The sequence below is a fragment of the Phodopus roborovskii genome, unplaced genomic scaffold, assembly GCF_943737965.1.
Source record: "Phodopus roborovskii unplaced genomic scaffold, PHOROB, whole genome shotgun sequence".
Taxonomy (NCBI): domain Eukaryota; kingdom Metazoa; phylum Chordata; class Mammalia; order Rodentia; family Cricetidae; genus Phodopus; species Phodopus roborovskii.
In genome coordinates this window covers 470,602-489,927 of record NW_026126543.1, presented here as the reverse complement: position 1 = coordinate 489,927, position 19,326 = coordinate 470,602, and the positions used below count along the sequence as shown (strand labels likewise).

General features: G+C 42.5%; 1 protein-coding gene across 15 annotated transcripts in view; it reads left to right on the top strand.

Annotated features, from left to right (window-relative positions):
• Positions 1-19,326, top strand: part of Trpm3 (transient receptor potential cation channel subfamily M member 3) — a 484,509-nt gene that overhangs the window by 432,636 nt on the left and 32,547 nt on the right. For 8 of the 15 annotated variants that reach the window (XM_051200150.1, XM_051200148.1, XM_051200145.1 and 5 more), the window contains one exon: positions 4,446-4,620. In XM_051200150.1, the coding sequence (XP_051056107.1) occupies positions 4,446-4,620 (175 nt within the window). Of the gene's footprint in view, positions 1-4,445; positions 4,657-19,326 lie in introns of all 15 variants that reach the window. The other 7 variants (XM_051200144.1, XM_051200151.1, XM_051200140.1 and 4 more) reach the window with 1 other exon arrangement.

Genomic DNA, 19,326 nt, shown 5'->3' with positions numbered 1-19,326 from the left:
AAACACACTGTTCTTCTGTACAACCAACCCTTTTGTACACAAGCTTGGAATTATCACACCAGCATCACTTAGGGTAAACAGCCCCAGAGACATTCTAGAGAAAGGAAACATGGGTTCTGGAGCTTCAGTTACCCAGACTGAACCTAGTTCAACTTGATATTGTTTGAGAAGGGGGGAAATGTGCATATTATTTGTTTGTTCTGCCATTGTGTCTTCATTGAACAATGGATTTGAGATTTGGGTGAAAATTCTTATGTCTAGAGGTAGACTCTGTGAAATGGATTTGAAGGAGGGGACCTATGGATCCCTGCTCCCAACTTACATAGGCAAATATGCATATGGATTTCTGGAGAGAACGGGCCTTTTCAAGATTCTCAAATGTATTTCCAAATAAACTGAGGGAAAAAAAATACCAAACTATAACAGCTTGGAAATCAAGCCAATTTTTCTCCACCTTGATACTTTTTTTTTTTTTTTTTTTTTTTTTTTGCTTTTTTTAAAAGGGTATCTCACCATGTTACTCACCCTGACCTGCATTTTACCCTCCTCCTGCCTTTGCCTCCTATGTGCTAGGACTGCAGGCAAAACACCACACCCAATTGGGACTTTGTGATTCTTTGTTAAAGAGTCTCCTTCCTGTATATTACAGGATGTTTAGCAGCTTACATGCGCACACACACACACATGCATGCATACACATATGCATGCACAGAGGGGGGGGAGAGAAAGAGAGAAGAGGAGAGGAGAGGAGAGGAGAGGAGAGGAGAGGAGAGGAGAGGAGAGGAGAGGAGGAGAGGAGAGGACTTGGACAACAAAGATGTGTCCAAACTACCAAATGTCCCCTGAAGCTCAAAACTACCCTCTGTCAAGAACCACTACATCAGTGGACTATTTAATCTGATAGTTGTTTGATTTTTTTTTCCGTAATGACTACCTTATTTTAACAGATAGAATATTCAAAGACCCAAAACCAAGTCAATTATTTTTAAAAGTCTAGGTGGCATTTAAATATATGAAATATCTAAAGTTACATTAATACAGTGAGATTATCTTAATTTCCATGCCTATCATTTTAATAACGGCGTAATTACCCTGGTTTTGACTAGAATGAAACCTTACTAAGACACGAGCAGGAGGGCTGTGATGCCTTTTCTCTCCTTTTTAACTTATGAATGACTTCATTTATCAGTCAGGAATAAGTAGGGAATTTGGGGACTTTGAGTTCTTACAGAATGCTTTTAAGATAATTAGTTCAATAATTGAGTCATCGATCCAGAAGATAGATAAAATCCATCTTTAGAGTTTATCAGTAAGCCAGATGGACTGCAAGCTGGAAGCCAAAGATCTTCCCAGATGTGTTGCATACAAAGCCCTCAACTTTAGAGGCCACCTCTTTAATACTCCACACCCAGGTAGCCCAGCATCTTCACATCCAGAGACAAAACATAGGATGCCCAGGTGCTCGTTCGGAAATGGGTTTCTGTGCTGGCAATGTAGAAGAAACCAGCCCATCAAATAAATGTCTGACAGCACAGACCTCCTTCATCTGTTCCCACTGTGAGTCCTGTTGGGATGCAGGTCCAGGTTCACTTGAAATCCTGACTCTGTTCTTTTATATTTCATTTCTCAAGGGAATTCTGTAAACCTCATACTAAGTCACTTGTGTAACACAGAACAGAAAGAAACCATGATGGGAATTATGTGTTACTGTGCCAGGCACCATGTAAGACACAGCTCAGTCCTCATTGTTAAACCCCATGGAATAGATCTTAGAACTCTCCTATATATATTAAATAAACAGACTCTGAGAGAGACAGGGACTAGGTTCAAACTCCTGACTCCAGGTCCTGACCTTCCAATAACAACACATTAGCATTTATGAGAACTTACAGCACAGCCATCACATTTAGTCAAAGATAATCGCGTGATTGTTATTATTATCCTGCTTACAACATTTAAAAACAAGATTAAGCAACTTGCTCCAGGCCACTTAGTGAACTTTCTTTTTCTTTTTAAATGGTCAGGGAAAGATTTTTTTTTTTTTTGGTGGATTTTTTTTTTGCTAGCTATTTTTGCTAGCTGTTGGGATCAAAACCCAGGTTGTCTGGCACCTAGCAGCATGTGCCTCATCACCACTGTAAATGTCCTCTGTTGAACATACTGAGAGGTGTTCATAAGACTGGGCAGGATCTTAACATTGAACTCACTGGATAATTTAACTTTGAAAACAAAAGAAGTCCCATTGCCTTCTTATTAATGGGGCTCAGATCCTGATATTTTTACTGTAGTAAAGACTTTGAAATAGAGAAGGCTCAGCACATGGAAAGAAGTTTTTTCTTTTAATGCTTTGACCCTGTGAATAGATACTAGGAACAATCTTTTTTTAAAAGCTGAGAAATTAAATTGGTGCAGTTTCTGTAGTTACTGGCTGGGTTTTCTTAAGCCAGACTAGCTCTGCACTCTCGTGTGTACACCTAGTTCTCCCCACACATCTTGTCATCTGTGTAAACAAATGTAACATGAAGGCCCATCATATACAACTTTCTGTAAATGAGTGGTCAAAAAATTTTATAAACTAAAAAGAAGAGAGAAGATGAAACATAGACTTGGGTTTCCTAGGAACCTGTTTCAACCCAGCCATCTCACCTACTTAGAGACCTGTGTCCACCAGCGGGGAGAAGGAATAACAACGAGCTTGTGTCTGGGAAGTCATGGAAAGGAGGAATCTTGGAGAAATTCCTATCTTGCTTCAAGGCCCTAAATTTTTTGGCAGATGCATTTTGAAGTTGTCTTGAAAATTGATGAATTGATCTAAAATATATTGAGGGACCTGTGTACAAAGGCACAGGAAGATTGTATTGTTTACAGTACTGGAACCCGTACCATGGAATATTCTCTTTTAAGCTGGAGGAGAAAATAGGTCCATAGTAGGGTGTGTGCTTAGTGCACATTAAGCCCTTGGTCCAATCCCCATCACAACAGTAACAATAATAAATAAAACAATCTAGGACCTTCTTCATCACTGATAATTAGCATTTATCATTCTCTGTGGGTGGGCACCCCTTATTCTATAATATCCTAGAGGAGGAAGTCTTTAATGTCAGACAGTATAACACAAGGAGTGAAAACCAATCTCCATAACTTAAGTATGGGAGAGATATGCTGACTTAAAAGAGGACAAGGTGGAACTGGCCATAAAGACTACTGAGACAGGGGTTTGATCACTGCTAGAACTAGCTCTCTTTCTCTTATATAATCTGCTCATTCACTGGTGGAGAAACTCAGCCTGCAGCATGCTACATGGTTACAAAGAATGAACATTATGAAAAATGAAAGGGAACTTCTCTATTTCTGCTTTAAAGAAATGATAGAGCAGGCTGTAAACACAGCACACTGGAAGCTGAAGCAGGAGGATCACAAAGTTCCAGGCATCACCCACATGGTGGGTCACCCACATGGTGGGTTCCAAGATACTTTGGGCTCACACAGAGTCCCTATCTCAAAAAAAAAAAAAAAAAGTTCTGAGTATTCTAGTGATCATATCTTCTGTCACATGCCTGCCTTACCATGGCTGACAAGAGGTGAGATCCCACAATGCCTTCCAAGGCATATCAGTTGGAACTATCTCTTAAAGAAAGATGCTGTGTGTTTGGAGCCAGACAGAATCACCACTTACTGTACCCTTATCAGTTTTCAGTGTTGAAAAGGTAGCAATTGGGTGGGTGAAAAATAGGTGTCTAGTCACACAGCATTGAAGCAAACCAGGGGATGGAAAAATAAAAGTGGAGAAAGGTGGTGGGCTTCAATCAGATTAGAAACTCACCAAGGAAGAAATCCATCATGTCAACAACGGCACTGGTCTGGCTTCTGAAGCCACATGGTTCTACAACCCTCCATAATAAGATGCCCTGCAGGAGAGATAGCGAAACTGGACAGCTCTGTGAGAGACTGGCAAAGAATTGAGCAATGTGATGGACTCCCCTTTGCCCTGCCCTAGGTCTGTTTGTAAGCCGTGTTTTCTTGCGCTAGTCTCTTAGAACTTAGAGTAGGAATATACTGTGCTGTACTTGTTCTTAAAATAGTTCAACTATCCCAATTCTAATTTTCCTAAGAAGAAACCAAAACCAGTGAGTTGCCTTCTCTATTAACAGTTTTTTAAAAATGGCGTTGGAACCATGTGGAGAACCCAAATTCTGAGGAATAGCACTCCTGTGCTTGGATGTAAATATATTCCACAGACATCCATAAAAAAGAAGGATGCTCCATCATATGGGCACTTGCTTTTAAAAAAAAGAAGAAGAAGGTTTTAGCAACTGTCATAAGTGTTTAGCGTGTAGACATCAACTTCAGTAATCCACTTAGCTGGGGATTCCTTCAATGTCAGCATTCACGGGCACCCTCAATCACATGGCTCTTCTTTTATTTCTCCTTCTCTGCCCTTCCAGATGATAGATATGATGTACTTTGTCATCATTATGCTGGTGGTGCTGATGAGCTTTGGGGTCGCCAGGCAAGCCATCCTCTTTCCCAATGAGGAGCCATCTTGGAAACTGGCCAAGAATATCTTCTACATGCCATACTGGATGATTTATGGGGAAGTGTTTGCAGACCAGATAGACCGTAAGCAAGTTTATGATTCTCATACACCAAAGTCAGGTATTTAACTTTGATTGAGTCATGTCTTTTCCAAGTCCATTTGTTTGTCTTCAATAAATGGCTCAAGATAGAGGACCGATTCCTAGTTTGCTATCTTGGTGGAAACAATCACTGAAGGTGAATATACTATTTTAGCAAGTAGCCATCAACTATTTCTTCAGGTATGTCCTTCCTATGATACAAACAGACATCTAGTAGACCAAAGTTGACACACACACAAAGAAATTAACCATTTTAAATGTTATAAATTTGTGTGTAACTCTGAAGGCCAATTTTTTCATATTTCATTACTGGGAATATATTATATCAAAACTACACACTCCTACCCTATGCCTCAGCTTGCTAGGCTTTGGAAAATAAATTCCTTGGGCTTGACTTTAGAACAAATAAACAATTCTCAATTTCATCGTTAGAATTCAAGATTAAGGGCAAACATCTGTATGGTATTTTCCTCATGCTAGAAACTATTCCCAAACAGCCTTTCTCATTGTTAAGTGCTATTGAGACAGAGATGAAGCCAGAATTCATTACCAAGAAGTATGGAAAATGCCCGTAGGTCATAGACTGAGTTGTTTGCTGTAAATGCCAGGGTGGAGGGTATCTGTATCATAAAGTGATTTAGTGTGGACCTAGAGCCAGCAGCCTCCAGTACCTTCAGACTACTATATACTAAATCTCCACGATAAACAACTCCTTTTGTGTGGAGTTGGAGGACAGTGTAATCCTGAAGTCTGTTCCAGGATTTTATCTAAACCAAATGTCAGGGCATACCAGGCATCAGGAAATGACTTGGGGAAAAAAAGCATCAGGGAAGAAGTGTGTTTCACTGTGGAGTTGAATCCCAGGAGCAGCTCTTTCTCATTTTCCCTGAGGACTTCAGCTCTGAAAATAACAACCCTCCAACACTGTTGAATTAACATTTTTCAGATTTTTTTTTCTGACAGGCCAGCCATCTGAGCCCTGGACTGGGAACACAGATTAGGGTCACATAACAGCATAGTTTAATAAGTGTGGGAGTAGAGTCTAGTCAGCACCTCACTGTCCCTCCTCATCCCAGGTAGGATGGGTCCTGGGAACACAAGAACAAAAAAAAAAAAAAAAAAAAAAAACACATCTGAGATCTGAGCTTGGAAGTTCTCGGGCCTGTGAAGAGCCTGTGTATCCTGGCAACAGAACACAGCAACACGTCATTTTCCCCTCCATGATAGATTTTGAACAAATACACTTCCCTTCTCAAAACACGTTATCTGAGGCTCTGAGGCAAGCAAGACTTTTTGGAACACCTAATTGGAACAAATATTTGTTCCATAAGACTTAGCCAACTCATGGAGGAAGAATTTTAGCTCCATCCTCCAGTTATAATATCTTTGGCTGACAATGCACAGCCTTCAGAAGGCAGTTTCCCAGGGACAGGAATTTCCTTTCAAATTGTCTCTACAGGCAAAACAACTCTTAAAAGTTTGTTATGATGCGTCTCCTCAGAGACTGAGCATGCTAGTCCACCCCACCCCCACCTCGGAAATTGCTTTTCCACTCTGTTTCATTATTTTGCCTTTTGAGGTTGTCCCTTTTTCTCCAAGAATGAGATGAAGACCATGTGGGCATTTGGAGAAATAAGGAGGGAGAAAGGGAGAGAGAGAGATAAAGAAAGGGAGGTACGGATGTGTTTTATAAATGGGATTCTGTGTGTCCCTCTACAAGTGGCCATTTATTGATGTTGTACTATGAACCCAGCCTAGTGCAACAAATACTACCATCTGCTGAATACGAGGACTTAGTATTGCTATTTTAAAAAGAAGGGCTGATTATAGTTTAGAACTTAAACTCTCCCCACCACCCCCTAAGACAGAATAGAGGTGTTTTGTGTGACTGCAGTATGAAAATAGACAAATTCCCCGCTCTGTGAATTGGATATGTAGCGCTCTATGTGTGTGAGGATAAATCTTGGCCGCAAATAACTGACCTAGCCTTAGATGGGTACAACTTTCTTGAGACCCTGCCCTCTCCCTCTGTGATCTTCTGAAGTTGGCTGTTCTAAGCTAAATCAGCCAGTTTTCTGTCTAGAGTGCTAAAGAGTATTTGTCCTTTCTCAAATGGACTTAGATGACTGTCCCCAAATCTCAAATAACACTCACCCAAGGTCACAGGACATCACTGTCCTATTGACTCAAATGCCTATACTATGGGCCCAGTGGATATTGGATGACTGCCCCCACCTGCATCTTCAGAACCGCCCTGGAGAACCAGTAAGGGACTGTTTGAGAAAGGTACAAATCATTGATGCTGCGCTGCAGTGTGTGGCCTTCTCTCTGTGCCGTGTCAAGGTTGGTGTGTAAAGCATGTATTCAGGCTGATCAGATCTCATATCCACCCGGACCCGCTGCCCTCCCACGGCCTACCAAGCCCATGCTGTGGATGTGCCCCGTGTGGCCCCTCCCCAGTGCTGCTCATCCACACACACTCCAGATGACTCATTCTAACGTGATGCACGTGCTGACTCCATATCTAACTCTGGTTGTTTTGACTTCTCCGTTGCTGGACCCATTTCATGTTGGGGGAAATTATCTCTTTCTTAACTGGGACTGGTTGATGTGAATATGCAATGGGGCCCCCAGAAGGTGTCACTCACACCCGTGTCACACCTCAGAATGGAGGACAGCTATAATGCCCTCACTTCTGGGAAGCAGTGTTAACTAACTGTAGCTTTTTGTTTTGAAATATATATTTTATCTATTTTCCTGTCATTTTAGACAGAGATTACCTAAAAATCCAAAGACTAAGGGATGAGACCTGTAAGGTTACTTTCCAAATGTGCTTAAAAACTTAAGAGGAAAAAAAATGGAATCACAATTTTTAAAATCACAAAATAACAAGTACATTCGCCGTGTAAGCCATCATGAACTAACACAAAGGATAGACCAACCTTGGTCTAAATTATCTGAGAGGACAGAGTTAGACTTCTGGCTTGGAAGCAGAAGAGTGCAAGAATGTGATTAGAAGTAGAGTATGATGAAAACCAAGAAGAGACCACAGGCATTTCAACCTGGATGTAGGGCTCCATGCTCTGCTTCTTCATGTAAACTGAACTTGCTGTTGCTGACTAGTTACTTTGGTCAGTTGGTATTTGGTTTTATTATACTTGTTTGTTGTTGTTGTTGTTGTTCAGATAATCAGTTATTGACGTTAAGTATTCACATTGCATGTATTACTTTGCTAAGCCCGGCTAAGGGCTACCATGGTGACTTGGACTCTGGGATGTTAAACATACCAACATACCAACCAGTGGTTGTAGCTCAATGGCAGAGCATTTGCCTTACCCACAGGATGCTCTGGGCTCTGGTGCCACAAAGTAATTAATTCATTCCATTACATTAAATACACCAATACCAACTACAACATTCTTCTGGGAGGTCTTATTAGGGTGACTCTTACTACATTGCCTCTGAGGGCTAGCCAGAACTGTACAGGTGCTTGGGTGGAAAATGCATTTAAAGGACAGAACAACAGAATAAATCAATTCCCAGCAGTATCCACACCAAGACTGGAGTAAAATTAAACCTGAATGGCTTTTCCTGTGCTCAGAGATTTGGTTTGGTGGGTTGGATGCCTAGAAGTTCACCTTGGTTAGCAGAAGAGACAGGGTATCTCCATGTGCTCTAGGCTCTTGCTGGATGGGACTGCTTCTTACTTACAGGAAGGCATTCTGCTGTATATTCACATTCCCCAGGATGCACCAAGGCAGGAGAGAAATGAATCATGCTCTTGAATGCATTAAATGCGGGTCTAAATTTAGGTCTCCTTTCTGCCTCTCTGGGTATTTTTACAAGTTTAGATAGTACTGTGAAAGCAGAATGCCCAGGACCTGCTTTCTACCATGACAGCTTAATATTACCTAGGCCTTTCCACTCTAAATTAAATATCGAGTCTTCTTAGTGGATGGGTCATTTTTTTGTCTTACTACCTGGGGATTTTTTGTTTGAAATGAATAGGTAATCTGAACAAGGAGGCTTTTGTTTTATTTTGTTTTGTTTTATTGTTTTGATTGATTGAGTGATTGAGTGATTGATTGATTGGTTGGTTGATTGATTGATTGAATACAACATTTTGCTATTAAAACAACCCTTGCTCTTTGGCATCCAGGTTGTCTTTGTGGTTTTGATTCAAACAAGGGTCTAGTATATGTATGGAAATCTCAAGTACTGTCCTGAATTTCTTTTCAGTCTCCAATTAATTGTTCCTCTACTTGGGTGTGGGAGTAAGACAGCTCAGGTGTCTGAACTACACTCGTGATGGTAGAGCGTGAAACATGCAGAGAGGAAGGATGGCAAGTGGTGTGCATCTCAGTCATTCCTGCCAGTTCTCAGAGCTCGACTGTCAGCTTCTGTTCGGTATTTCAGACTGACCTCTGATGGCTTCAGAGCACCCCGATGCCTAACGGCTAGAGCATGGGGTGCCTTGCCAACCAGGAAATGGACTCTGGGAAAGAAAAGCTTGGGCCAGTGCCCACTTTGGAGGCAAGGAGAATTGTTTCACTAGGTTTCATTAGGCTTCATAAGGAAGCTGGCCAATACAGGGCTGTCTCTGAAAAAGTCAGCTCACACCACAAAGAATGCCCACATGACTTGTTTGCTAATACAAACTTGGCCTTGTGAGATTTTGATAGAACAGAGGTGTCTCTGCATTAGGTCACTACTGGGATCTGTATGCATTCCACTATCATGATATGCACTGTAATTTACTCACAGGTTGTCCTCTACTTCGAGTCCATTCTTCATTCAATATATATATATATATATATATATATATATATATATCCTATGAGCTGAAAAGCAAAGCCTGGAGATAAACATAGAAGAGGCATTGCCTTCAAGAAGCTTACAGTTCATAAGGGGCAAGCTGCCATTGACAGCCTATGTATCGAGGCAAAGCTCAAAGAAGTCAGTCTGTTCCACTTGGATTAGCAGCATGGATGTAGTAGTTGAGGCCAAGCAGAGAAGAAGAAGAATGCTGAGCAGAGCCCTGAAATATGAACAGATGTGTGCTAGGCAGATGGGAGCAGGGGGTGTGAAGAAAGAATAGCTTTCCAAACTGAGACCCAGAGTGGCAAGCTCCAGGCACAAAAAAATGATTTAGTATGGCTCGCTGTAGAGTGAGAGGTAGGAGACAGGAAGCAGGACAGATGGTCTGGAAGGAGAAGGAAAGGGAGATTGTGGGGAGGGAAGGAGATGGGAAGTGAGAGATGAAAGAACATCCCTAATGCAGTAGTGATGGGAAAGATTGGCAACATGAGACTGGAAGAAGGTACGTTAGAAAGACCTGGGCCAAAATCAGATGGTCCAGAGGGTATAGAAGTGGGTAGGGATTCCAAATGGGGGATTTGGAGCTTGCCCTGAGATCTCTGACTTAGTCTAAAGTGGAAAACTCTTTGAGAAATGTGGGAAGATTAATATACCCAGGGTTGGTGTCCCATTGGGGTTGGATTGAGTTCATAAATCCTATAGAATCCAGGGAATCTATGAAGCTCAATAGGATGAGCTGAACTATAAAGCAATTTAAATTTGAAAAGGGGGCCTGAGAAGATGGCTCCGTGATTAGCATTTGCTGTTCTTACAGAGGGCCCAAGTTCAGGCCCCGACAACCCCATCAGGCAGCTCACAAACTCCTGTAGCACCAGTTCCAGTGGATCTGATACCCTCTCCTGGCCTCCGTGGATACCTGCATGCATGTTCTACACATACAGACAAGCAGGCACACGTGTGTATATGTTAGTTAGTTAATTAATTAATAAAAAGAGCTGAACTAGAAATGCAGATCTTAGGAGCAATGTCTTTTCCTGGGAACACCATGATGGATGAGCACTTGTAAAGAACACAAGTATAGAGAGAAGAGAGACTGGAATAGGATATGAAGAACAGAATCAAAAATGGCAAAGAATGCCAAGAGAAAAGGGCTGACTAGGTGGATGTTTAAAGATTCACTAGTGACCTTCTTGTCAAGAATTTTCATTTCTGTGCTAGGGTTCCAGTCTCTCCTGAGATAGATAATTGTCTAGCCACTTGAAGAGACCTTTCTTCAAAGGCCTGTTACTCTAGTACCATCAACAGAGCACTTCTGATCCACCCTGGTTGGCATGACCCCAAAGTCCCTATATTGTCCACTCTATAATGATCCCTCCAAGTGAGTCCTAGGTAGCCCTGCAGAAAAGAATCTCCCAGGGGTGCAATACATCTTAAATTCCCATGACTTCTCCTAATCCTCTATACTAAACCCCCACAATTTGTAATGAGAAGAAATATTGAGTTCCCATCTGGCTTAGGGAGCTATTTTGTCACCTAACTACTAATTTATTGGTAGGGAGAAGCAATCTAGGAAATATTTGTCCCTTTCCATAGAGACAAGTCAGTACACTTCCTTAAATGTTCTGTTTTAGCTTGTCTTCAATAAGTACAAAACATTATCTTTAAAAAAAATAGGAGTTTGTTAGGGTAAGAAAAAAACTTTCAAATCAGCAGCAGTAATGGAAACCAAACCAGCAGTAGAGACCCACAAAAAGAGGTTATGTGTGTATGTGTCAATAGTACAGAAGCCAGTTTACTAAGGATGGTTTCAGATAAAATTAGCCGTTGTAAAAGAATACCAGTTGTCCTTCCTCTGCCTAGCTGTAATGGAATGCAGACCAGGAAAGATAACTGCTGCACATTGAATAATAGTAGAGCAACCCCCAAATGACGTTAAATGCACCATAATCTATAACCATATGGGGGAAAAGGGATACAAGGACTATCTTTACCTAACCCCAAGCTGTTGACTTTGTGTCTGGGACATCAAATTCAATGCTAACACACATGCACACACACGCACGCGCACACGCACACACACGCACGCGCGCACACACGCACGCGCGCACACACACGCACACACACACGCACGCACGCGCGCACACACACACACATGCACACACGCACGCACGCACACACACGCACACACACACACACACACACACGCACACACACACACACTTTTCCCATTCCCCTTCATAGCACTTGTGCCCTACTGTCCACCTCTCTAGAACTCCTTCTCCCCACAGAGCCCTCCATGGTCCCTTTTACTTTCCTGGCTTATACAATTACTCCAGATTGTATATCACATCTAAAGATTCAGAGCTAGAAACAAATAAGAGAGAACATGCGACATTTGTTTTTCAAGGTCTGGACTACCTCACTCAGAAAAAAACATTTTCCAGCTCCATCTGTTTACCTGAAATTTTCACAATTTCATTTTTCTGAATAGCTGAATGAGGTTCCGTTGTGTAAATGGACCCCATCTTCATTGTCCGTTCATCAGTTGAAGGACGTGTAGGTTGTTTCCATTTCCTAGGTTTTATGAATAGAGTAGGATCCCCTAAAACAACAAAAGCCTGCATTTTTTTTTGTATTCCCAAATAAACCATTGTATTTTTGAAGGAAAAAACAATAAGGTGAGGAAATAGATGATTCTTCCATAAAATGAAGTGGGCACATCACAGAAATGGCAAGGATAAGCCAGGCATGGTGGTGCAAGTTTGGAATTCCTGTACTCAGGAGGCAGAGGCAGGAGGACTTAGAGTTTGAGGCTACCCTAAGCTACACAGTGAAAGCCTGTCTCAAAACACATGCACACGCGCGCACACACACACACACACATTCACACATGCACACACACACACAGCTGACATGATGTATAACCTCATAGCACATGAATAAACATAGGCATCCAGTTGGCAATGTGGTGGATACCGTTGGTTCACCTCCCAGATTCCCTCTCGTCCCTTTTTCCAGGGTTTACACACACACACACACACACACACACACACACACACACACACACACACACTGTTTCTGTGGTCTCTAATACTGGGCTTACCTGCCACATTCAGATAACTGGCCCAGGACCCTTGTAGTCTCTTCATTACCCAGAGTACCTAAGATGACCTGAGAGTTTGGGTATCCAAAGGAATCCTGCACTTTGTTTCTACCCTTTGGATGCAGGGAATATAAAAGCTTAGTTATTTTGACTCTTGTTGAAACCCTCAAACTCCTACGTTTAAACTGCAGAGTACCTTTCTGAATGTCTGGTACAACCTACACCCTGGAGATCCCAGTGGTATCAGGTGTGGGCTCAAACTTCACCTGAAGCTGCGCTTTCTTGGAGAGGGGGGGGGCTTTTATCCCCACCCCCTTGTTCTGCTCCCACTGTGCATATTCTCTTTAGTAAATAAATCACGCTCATTTTAATGCTTTTCTCAGCAGTGTTTCTGGAAGAAACCAGCCTGACATAGGCCCTCAGACTCTAAATCTCCTCACCTAAAACCCAACATCATTCACACTAGAGACGCCTTCCTAGCAAGGTAGGAAACCATGAGCATCCTGGATTAGGTACACAGCAGATGGCTGATCCAACCCACCCACATTTACAATGTGACAATCATCTCTCCTATTACCCACTTCTTAGCTTTGTATTGATATAGCAAAATCCCCAAGGCTGGGGACTTCACAATAAAAGAGATGTATCTAGGCATGCTAATGCACACCTATTATCCCAGCACTTGAAGGTTAAAACTGGAGACTCACAAGTTTGATAAAAATCCCTCTAAAAGAGACATAAAAGAAAAAGAGAAGACGGAGGGAAGGCATGTTTGCTCAGCTCTGCAGCTTCTCAAACACAGCAGCTTGACACTGGCATCTTCTGGGCTCTGGTAAGGGCTTTGTGATGGATGTTGTCATAATGGTGGGAACGTGTGAGAAAGAAATCACATGGCAACACAAGAAACAAGAGGCTAGCAGAGAGCCAGGCTTACCCTGTTTTATAAAGCTCCACTCTTGAGAGAATGAGCCCATTCTGCATGACTGCCATTAATCCGTTTTGGGGATGTGTCCCGAACCTGCAAGTGGAACCTAGCTCTTAAAGGTTTCCCTATCTCAACACCACCATACATCATTAGCCTCCAGTACTTTGGAGGTCAAGTCACACACAAGTTCCAGCATTGTAGAGCCGTGCATGGTGGCACAGACCTGAAATCCCAGCAGCTTCAGAGGCTAAGGAAGGGAGTGAAACCCTGACCCAAAAAGAAAAGTAAAACCATAGTATCATGTCTGATAGAAACATGGCTGTGCCCTCTTTAATAGTTGATTGAGATCAGTAACTGTAACGGAAGACATAATGTTCCCAGGAGTCTCTTCAAAATGTCATGCCTGAAACTGAAAGAGTCACTCAAGTCCTGGGATCTTTTACTCTTCATTCTTAAATTCTTGCTCTGTACCCACAAGGCCTGTGAGGAAATGGGAAAATATTCAGACATAGTCCTCTCTTTTAGGAATTTGTAAACCAGGCCAGGTAGGTGTGAGCAACAATTTTCCAGAAATGACTAGATGTTGTTTCAGGGTGATGTGGTCTCTGTCACAGTTTGCAATGTTGCCATTGTACACCCAAGGTGGTCCTTGATATAAATAAACTAGTGTATATGGCTATGTGTTGATAAAACTTTATTTATAAGAACAGAAGGCAGGCCAGATCAGCCACACAAACTGATTAGACTTCCGACTAAGCCAATAAGTATATTGATTTTCTTCCTGCAGGGGTCAGTTGAACTCCAGACTGGAATCAGTTTCCTCACTACCCAAGTTTTCTCCAAAGGCATTAGATGTGCTTACTTCCTAGGAATATGTCATTCTAATGCTTTGGATAAAATGGCCCAGCAGAGAAGACCCAGTTGCTACCTAGGTTCATGTGTGTAGAAGGAAACCACATTACTTCTGGGTGGATCTTGTTTCCAGACCACAAATACAGATGCTGCCAGGAAGCTGGTATTTACCTTATAATTCCACTTATTTCTATTTTGAAGTTATCCTCTTATAACTGGGAGGTAATTACTGCCTGAGACTGTGGAGTATGTGTTAGGATGGGTGGGGCAGGATGCAGGGCTAACTTGCCAGTCCATATAGCTTCCTGCTTAATGTCAGTGTGACTCTTCCAGTCCTGAAAAGTTAGAATGTCTCTCCACAGTCCCAGATTCTAGGAACTTTCTTTCCCAGAAACCCTGCTACTTGTAACAGAACTCCCAGGATCACACAGCCTGGCCCCACAAAGCACAGGAGGACTAGCATTCACTCTCATCCACACTCCCATGTGCGTGCAGGCTCCCATTTCTCTCTCTCTTCTGTAGCCCTGCTTCAGCCGGGGCATTTGAATACAATCCCCAAATCTTCCTTTCTGTGTTTCCTTCTACACACATTCTCACATTCCTGGGAATTCGTAAAAGAATAACCAGAAAGATACACAGGCTCTCTCTGGGTTCTCGATGATGTCTCTCTTATTCATGAAATTGTGAGAACAAAGCCAACACGTGTGTCAAAACACAGGATGGATGGGAAAGAGATGGACTTGTCATCCCAGTATCCACCGGGGATTGGCTTCAGGACTGCACCTCATCCTGTGGCTACCAAAATCGACAGATATTCCTTACATAAAATAACTTAGGCATATCCTCCTGTATACTTTCAAGTCATCTCCAAGTTGCAAATACTCAGTACAGTATAAGTGCTAAGAACATTCTTATCCTCTCTGATTTAGGGAATAATGTGCTTAGTAGAGATGATGGTTTTTTCCAGTGTTTCCCTTCCATTTCTGGTTAATGCAGAACTTCAGATACAGTGAGCCAACTTGTATCTCACCATATTAATTTAGCCATTTTGTAATTAAAAGTAAGTATATAGGTTCCTAAACACTACTCATAAACTATTCTTCTAAGGGAAATTACAATAGAAGAATTATGATCTGTAGTTATGTCATTCTAAATCATTTCTCTCTATGGCTACAAAAGTTTTATAGAGTCAAGGAATGATAATGGCTCTAGAAAATTCTTCTAGAATACTTCTGTGCAGTGAATGGTCTGTGATAGGACCGTGCTATGTAGTGCCACAGCTGTTGGTCTCCCATGCTTCTGAGTACTTGAAGTGTGGCCAGTGTGGATGAAGGACTGAAATTCCTATTTTATCTCATTTTAATTAATTGGGATTTGAACTCAAGCAGCTGTATATTGCGAGTGGGTGCCATATCAAACAGCGCCACCCTAGAACAAAGAGCTTCCTTTGGTATGCCAACTTCATGGGAGCAAAAATCATGTCTATCTGTTCCCTGTTGTAGCTTCAGCGGCTCAAGCTGTGTCTGGCACAAAGTAGCAGCTCAGAAAGTCTCCCATGCAGGATTAAACACCCTGAAGCAAGACACAGAGCAAAGCAGTGTTGTCAATGGCTTTAAATAACCAAACAAGCAAGCAGATTTCTGTGAAGAGACAGGCAGCTAGAGAAATCAGGATACCTGGGATGTCAGTCATGACAATGGGAAGGAACTGAGTGGATATGAAGGAACTGCACTCTGGGGTTACATTGGCAGGCATGATCATGGACTCATAACACACACATGCATGGGGTGACGAGTTAAGGGGAGAAATATATCCTGAGAGGGAATCCAAGAGTTGATAACAACCTAAAACTTAGCCAAGTGTGTTCTTTAGAAAATTGCAGCCAGGTTCAAGAAATATATCAGGGACAAAGCCATCATTATAAAATACACACAAATTAGTTGCTGGACATCTATAAAGAGGTGAAAGAGAGAGAGAGAGAAGAGGAAGGGGAAAAAGAGAGGGAGGGAGGGAGGGAGGCCCTTCATTGTGAAAGTACTGAGAAAGGGAGAGAGAGCTGTACAATCCTAGCAGCAGGACAGAATGGGTGCTGCAGAGTCCCCTGCTCTAAGCTGTGCCACGTTGGAGATAACTGCTGTACATCCTGTAACCACAGCCTTTCCAAATCACGGTGCTCTGACCAAACCCAGTAAGGCAGATGGTTGATCTCCGATGAAAGCGGAGCCAAGGACACCCATTTTGATTTTTAATGGATCTGTATTAACAGCAGCCAACAAATAGACTAATCTGCACGCAGGTTAACAATTAGCAGACCATTCCAGCAAGCACCTACATTAATTGTCCTAGAATGTGACAGAGTCCACAAGATCCTGAAGGCAGTGTGTCAGGAAGGGAGGTGCCAGAGATTTGGGGAGATAATGTCCCCTAGAGCAAATAGCTTCCTGCAGCTAGATTTTAGGCCACATCTGCCAAGGGATGTTTAACTGAAACTTGCTTGGCTTTAGGACAAGTCTTTGGTCTCCAGAATATCTGGCCCGTAGTTTAAGATGAGTTCTGTTTAGAAGACACCAGTAGTTTTTCAGTGAAATATAGGATTTTGAGTCTTAGTGGCATCCTCAGTTCTGGTAGTTAAGTAAGTATTTCTTGATCTAGGCGGTAGTGACACTGGACGTATATGCTCTGTGGATACTTTTATATGGGCATTAAACCTCAACATCTAATACAGAAAAGAATGCATGGAACAGCCTTCTATCCTCAGTTTGAATGGGTCCATTCAGTGATACCAAGCACTTCCACATGCCAGGCTCTGTGCTAAAGGGGGACTTTACTTCTTTGCCTTTCAAGAACATTATGTAATGGGGAAGATTGGCATATCAGCAGAACATTACAAATCAGTGTGATTTAGTTCCATAGAGGTGACTGATAAAGATTTCATTCAAAAGAAAGAGGAATACAGTTTAGCAGTAGGGCAGGAAGCCATAGCAAAGCAGAGACGCAGAGCAATGGGCAGTCTGAGACATTTGCCTGGTGATAAGAGTTAAGCTGGATTGGTATTTGGAGCTTTTCAGACAAATAAGCCATTCTAAAGAGAGAACTATCACATCCAAAATCAGAGACAGATGACAAAGCATGCCAGGTGTTAGCAGATGGGACTGGGAAGAGAAAAGACAGGTGGTCCCCCAACTCTGCCAGCCAGGAACTAATCCCCAGGGTTAGTTCCACACGCAAGGCATTCCCAGGCCTCCTGGACCTACCCTGGCTTGATGTGTTGCTTTCATCTGGTTTCTTATGTGACCACTTGCTGCACCAGCTCTGTTTTTAGGGGAGGAGCTGGGGTCAAAGGCTGTGCCCATCTTGTCTACTAGCACGTGAGGGAATGAACGGAGATGAGGTTAGGAAGACAGATTGCTAAGAAACACTTTATATGCCAAGCTAAGAAATGTGGGTCTTTTCACAGTTCATCTTGTGGAGCCTCTTTCTAAGTGAGATATGGAACTTAAAAAGCCAAGTGAGAGAGAAGTGGAGAGATCATGGCTAGAAAAGACACCACCCATGCTCACTTCAGGGAAGCCGGGGACAGCAGGCAGATGCTCCTTGTTCCAAAACTCCCCTGACTGAGGAATAGCAAGCTTCCCTTCGAAGAGCCAGAATCCCCTGGTCAGGTCAAACCTGCAGACTCATCTCTCCTCAGTGTAAAAGTATTTGCGTGTTTAATCTTAGCTCTCCAAATAGCTGGAATCAGCACTCGGGGAAGAAGGGCTGGAAGTGAGACAGGAAATATTGCAGCAGATGGCTCAGCCTGGATGAAGTAGGCTTTGAGCAGCCAGAGGGCAGCATGAGGCAACTGTGTGACTGCAGGGCCGGGAGCAGGGCCGAGGCATGGTGGCGGTGAAAGGACTGTGCCTACATGGCAGTTTTCCCAAGCACCTTGGCAGACATCTCACTTCCTCCAAAAACCGTCTTTATGCTGCCTGCACTACGTTGCTAATGTCTGTTTTAAGTATCAGGATTACGTGAAGGTCCAAAGTCCTAGCCCCAAGTTCCTCCACAGACCAGCATCGCCAGTTCAGCCTGTATTTTCCTTCCACATTACCTTCCCTCTTTCAGCCCTACAGAAGTGCACAGGGAGAGGGGAGGAGAAGAGCCTATACATGCATCTCTCTCTCTCTCTCTCTCTCTCTCTATTCTTACCCTCCCTTTGCTCCTCCTCCCCTCTCCTCCCTCTCCCTCCCTCCTCACCTTTTTCTTTTCTTTTTTCTTTTTTTTTTTTTTTTCTTTTTTTAATTCTTAGTTCATTTTATACCAACCTATAGGAAAATACACAGAAAACTTGGAGGTCAAAAACATCTCAGGACTGCCACAAGAAGCTAAAATATACCCAAAATGGCTTTCTTGTGGCCACAGAAAAATCTCCCAGGATCTGGGATGATAGGACACTCTCTAGTGTCTTCAAGGCTGTGAGCTCAGTCCCTAACACTGCCAAATAAGTGATGATGATGATGACTGTGATGATGGTGATAATGATGATGATGATGGTGGTGGTGGTGATGATGATGATGATATGATGGCCTCCCAAAATTCAAGTCTATTTCATTGATCCTCAACCAGGGATAATGTAGCCACTCACTCTCACCCAACAAGAGGCTATCTGGCTTAGAAACTTTGTTTTTATTTATTTTATTTTTTGAACTTCATGGAGTTTGTTCTTTGACAATTCCATACACTAACAGTGTGAAATCTGATTATAACCCCTATCTCTCCCCACCTCTATTATTTTCCTCTGTTCTTCCTGACAAGTCCCCTTTGCAAGTTAATTACTTTACTGTTGTTGCAACTCACTAGCAGGATTTAGAGGATTGTCTGTGTGGCCGTAGTTTGGAACTATCCACTAAAGCCTGGTAGACTATTTGGTGCTTATACAGCTAAAGACAGTGTTCACCAATAGTAGTTAGTAGTTCAGCATCAATGGTCATGGCCCTGTAAAGTCCAAC